This window comes from Penaeus chinensis, chromosome 4, assembly GCF_019202785.1.
Source record: "Penaeus chinensis breed Huanghai No. 1 chromosome 4, ASM1920278v2, whole genome shotgun sequence".
Classification (NCBI taxonomy): Eukaryota; Metazoa; Arthropoda; class Malacostraca; order Decapoda; family Penaeidae; genus Penaeus; species Penaeus chinensis.
Window position 1 is genome coordinate 17,272,953 of NC_061822.1, and position 5,000 is coordinate 17,277,952.

At 36.7% G+C, this 5,000-nt stretch overlaps 1 protein-coding gene across 6 annotated transcripts in view; it reads left to right on the top strand.

Moving 5' to 3' along the window:
- Positions 1–5,000, top strand: part of LOC125048363 (forkhead box protein K2-like) — a 37,104-nt gene that overhangs the window by 31,446 nt on the left and 658 nt on the right. For 5 of the 6 annotated variants that reach the window (XM_047647045.1, XM_047647061.1, XM_047647070.1 and 2 more), the window contains 2 exons: positions 1,135–1,342; positions 1,724–5,000. The exon at positions 1,724–5,000 is cut by the window's right edge and continues 658 nt beyond it. In XM_047647045.1, coding sequence (XP_047503001.1) covers positions 1,135–1,342; positions 1,724–1,994 — 479 coding nt within the window. In that variant the 3' untranslated portion in view covers positions 1,995–5,000. The remainder of the gene's footprint in view (positions 1–1,134; positions 1,343–1,723) is intronic. The other variant, XM_047647038.1, reaches the window with a different exon arrangement.

Sequence of the window (5,000 nt, forward strand, 5' to 3'; positions counted from 1 at the left end):
TCTTTAGCTTTAAACACAGTTTCTTAGTTTCTCATTTACCATTTTCTGTGGATATTGATATTTTTATAAATGTCCATTTCAGTGGAAGGTTTTTTTTATGAATCATACATGTATAGTGTGTGTGTTTGTGTTTGTGTGTGTGTGTGTGTGTGTGTGTGTGTGTGTGTGTGTGTGTGTGTGTGTGTGTGTGTGTGTGTGTGTGTGTGTGTGTGTGTGTGTGTGTGTGTGTGTGTCTGTGTGTCTGTGTCTGTCTGTGTGTGTCTGTGTGTGTCTGTGTCTGTCTGTCTGTCTCTGTCTGTCTCTGTCTGTGTTTGTTTGTTTGTTTGTATCCTCATCCTTAAGTATATACAGACTAGGAAAACCCTCCATTTCACTCACATTGGGGATGAGGTGAAGGGGGGGGGGGGGCTAATTTTCATAACAAGGGAAAGTTAAAGTAAATGGCAAGTAACCGTAACGCCCCTGGCCTGAGCTGCTAAGATCATGTATGTTCATCTATCAGTAGTACCAAAGTAATGAGCTTGCCAAACACTGGTATTGCTGACATAGTCTCTCCTAAATGTTGTTAGTATTTTTATTGAAAAAAAATATAAATTATAGTTACTTGGAATGTACTCAGAGGATGGGCTTTTCCCATGCCACATTCATTCTTACGTTAGACCCAGTGGGCTGCTTGAGGGAAAAATAGGAGCACAGTAACACATTTTCAAGGGAATGAGGCAAGAAAAGACTAAACCATACATGATATTGTATAGGTGAAGATTATATATGTAGAACTTCAAAATTAAATTTTCCCCCCTCCCTTTTCTTTTTCTTTCTTTCTTTCTCCATAAACAGAAAACCAGTCCAAAAACAATTATGACTTCAAAGTATTTTTTATATACATATATTTGTTGCATTAATACAAGGAAACCTGGATATAGTTTGGCATTTTCTTCTCAACTCTGGATCTTCTATTTTATTACCCTGCCTTAGCAGGCATGTTACTTCAGTATGCATGGTTTAGTTATATAATATTGTTTATTAATTTATCTTCACTTGATATCTACCATAATAAATATTCATATCCACATCCTACAAAGTGTTACATATCAAATGGAAACTGATCTCAATTTCATCTCTGTGCTCATCTAGGCAAGTACCTGATAGCCACAGCAGGAGGACCGAGTGGAGCAGGGTCCGGCAAGCAGGGAGAGCTGAAACAGATCCAGTTGACAAGTGGAAGCCACAGTGGAGAGGGAGCCTCCTTTGCCCAGGGCCAAGTCATTGTTCAGACGTCGGCTGACCCAAGCTCTTTCACACACACTCAGGTTATCCTCCCTACGCATCTCACAAAATATGGGTAAGTTCGACATAGCATAAGGTAAAAGCGTCTAAGCTGTAAAACTAAAAGCTTGTACTAGTCAGCTGAGTACGAGATTGGAGGTTTGCTTGGAATATGAGCAGTACCATAGAAGTTGATGCAAGAAGTTATTTGTCCACTTGTGTATACTGAAAGCATGGCTAGCATGGCTCCATGCTACTCTAGATTGGGACTAGGTCCTTTGTTGTATGTTTAAAGGAAACATGTTTAATATTGATATTATGTATGATTGGTATTATTTTTAAAGATCTTCATGATGATAAATGGAGCTTTTGTCTGCAATTTCATGACCAAACACAAGTATTTAATTAAGGGAATGTTCTCTCATTTCAGTTGATACATACCTTACTTTCTTTTCAGTAGTGGTTACGTGACGGTGAATGGAGAGGTAAAACGAGTGAGCACAGCAACCACTGGACACACAGTGACTGGAACGAGTAATATGAGAAATAGTAGTACTAGCACAGGAACTGCAGTCATGGTAGGAACTGTGACTGCTGCCCCTCATACCACAGATTATGTAGAGGAAGTAGTGGAGGCAGAGGGTGTTGTTATGGCTGCCCCTCAAGACGAGCCTCTTTCGAAACGCCCGAGGGTGGATGTGGACGAGTCTCCGTACGAAGATGAATAGATTGTCATTGCTAAACCACTAAACCTAGTGGGCGGTGGTGGCCAGCAAGGAAACAAAGCAGTAATTGCTCTCATGCCAGTTAAGTAGTGGTGGTCTCTGTGCAAGTAAAACAGGTTCAACTCAGGTGGACAGGAGCTGTAGGATGGCTGTCTGACGCTGCGTTAGCCCGAGTTGTGTATTTGAGAAAAGATTTCCAACTCTCAGTTTTAAAAGAACACATCTGTGCTGTTTTTAGTGGCACAGAAGTTTGTTTTTCTTCAGGGATTAATAATAAAAAAAAAAAAGATGTAGCCTGTTTTCTAGACAGACCAATAAAAAGCATCTGGTATGGTGTAAAGACTCAATGATGTGCACAGTGGATAATATTGTAGTGCCTGATTTTTGCCATAATGTGACAACTGATGGCAGGTAGGCCATATAAAAAATAGTGGACATCAGTTTGACAAGTTGTCTGTAATCACAGCGATAGAAAGGAGACTCGGCAGAACTCCAAAGCATCTGCTGTGCCTAGGTGTAAGTGTGTCACACCGCAAGACTAATGTCATGTACCTGATGGGATTATGGAGGTTGCATATGAGGCAACTTTTGCAAATTTGTGAAGTGTCTGGATGAGAAGTTAATGCCCATTAGTTACTCAGAAGTAGTTTACAGACTGTTAAGTGATGTTTTTTGCCAAGTGCTTTTTTAAGTTCAGAAGAAAGTGACAACCATATTTGATCATGATGACTTTGCTTGCATGTACACATTATTACTTGGCTTTTCTTCATGTATACAAGAGATTTCTTTTTAATCGACTTGTTTAACATGTATTAAATGTATAAATTGATGATGTGAATGCTTTAAAATAGAGCATAGCCATATTAAATGTCAATATTTAGTTATTTTTGTGAAAGGATTGGCCTCCCAGTCTCACTGCAGTGTATGATACACTGGGATGTATGGGAAAATTATTATTTTCCCTAATATAGTGCAGTACAAGTTTTTAGGTGATGTAAAGTATTCTTTTTTGTGAATAGTATTAATATGAAAAAATAACAAAACAAAACAAAACAGATGATTATAGGGGAGTGTTCAGCATGGGCTATGTGGAGAAATTAATTGTTCAAGAATTAAGTTGAAGAGTAGAGTTTTTTTTTACAACTTCAAGAAATGTGTGGGAGTTGTGAAACCCTGCCATATATGTACAGTATCAGAATGTTTAGATCTGCTAATAGTAGCAGAGGATATGTTTCCCTATTGTAGTATCAACTTTGTACTAAAATGAAGAATAGCATAGTTTAAGTCAGAAGAACTCCCATATTTTTCTTTAATGTTTGAGAGGCTACAAATGATGTGTAAATGGTTATAGTACTATATCTGTATGGAGAGGGACAGTGTTATAGTAAGAGAGCATGTTGGAACACTTCCTTTCCTTTCATGTACATAAAGAGAACAAATGTAGAACTCTAGATTTTTTTCAGAATTAACATCTCATTAAAATGTTAGCTCCTGAAAGGGGAAATATTTATTTTTTTTGATTATCTTCTCCTGACGATGCTAGATTAATTCCAGCCTTTCACTGCGAAGGAATTACACAGGTGTTTTTTATTATCCAAAAATCAATAGCAGGTTCTACAAAGGCCTACAAGGAAAGGTGAGTGATTACGGTCCAAAGTCAGAGGTAATTGTAAATAATCACAACCAACTAATAAAGCTTAATAAAAGGAGTAAACTTTGGTTTGGAAAGAAAAGGAAAAGAATGGTTAGCTTGTTGACCTTAAAAGCTAGTTATTTTTGTTTTTAATTTTTGTGAGTTTACTGAGACATGCAAACATACGTATTCGGGTAACTTAAAAAAGAGGATATTTATTGTGTTAAGTTAAATAGCTAAATTGTTAATGTTTTTTTTTTCTTCGTATCAGAAACCTAAGACTTGTTCCTTCAGTAACAGGCAGTGTTACTTTTATGTATAGTAAATAAATTTGGTGCCCATAAATTATGAATGAAAGGATTACTCTAAAACTTACCAATCTTTCATCCTTTGCCAGAAAGTGCCCCTCCCCCCCCTTTTTTTTTTCTTCTTTCTTAAAAAATTGTGTGCACTTTTCAAGTGAGCAGAAATTACCTAAAACATGAAAAATCCTGGTGGAACATCCTCTCTCTGGCAAGGCAAGTTATTACACAGTGAGTGTTAAATAGGGACTACAAAATTATAAATCAGGGTCCTATATTAATTGTATTGTTCTAAATATGTACTTATGAATATAAAGTGAATATTTGGTTATCAAGAGTCGATTCAAGTAGTTGAAAATTGTTCTGGCTCCACAACCAATATTTTGACAATCTTCTGTTGTGTGTTGAAACTGTTCCTCTCAAGAAACACTCCAGTTTTTCTTGTATTCTTTGATGTCCTGTGATAGAAAGAATTAGTATAGCCGGTTATCATACGTTCTTTGTGTCATGTGACAAATGATTGTGAAACACAAATTGTTTTTATCTGTTCCCAGTTCTTTCAGTTCTTATCCGTTAGACCAATGCCCGTATTTGCTTCATGCTTTTGGTATTTCACTTACCAAGTGTAGCCAAGTATTGCAATTCCTAAATGCTAGCCAGTTTTGTCTTGCTTATTAATGAATGATAAGGTCATTTTGTCATCAGTCCTCAAATTTTGTTTACATAAGAAAAACAAAGGCAAGTAATTGGCAGTCAGTGTATTGAAAGGAAATTTAAGTGTGTTTGGTTATGTGTGCTTACATATATATAAGAATATATATTATAATTATGATTTTTTTTTCTTCTTTTTATAAAAATGCTGTGAAACTGTTCTTAGATGAGGCAATAACTTTGGAGTGCTGATGGAGTGTGAGGAGTGTGTGCCCCAGCTTTACCCACTGTTAAGTTTTAGAAAATAGGACTCTTGTCTTGTCTCCGCTTGGATCTAAGCAGACGAGACCAACACTACAGTTCAACTATCTGAAATGTATATCGTGTCTTGACCCACTAGTAGTAACTTGAAAAGTAACAGAT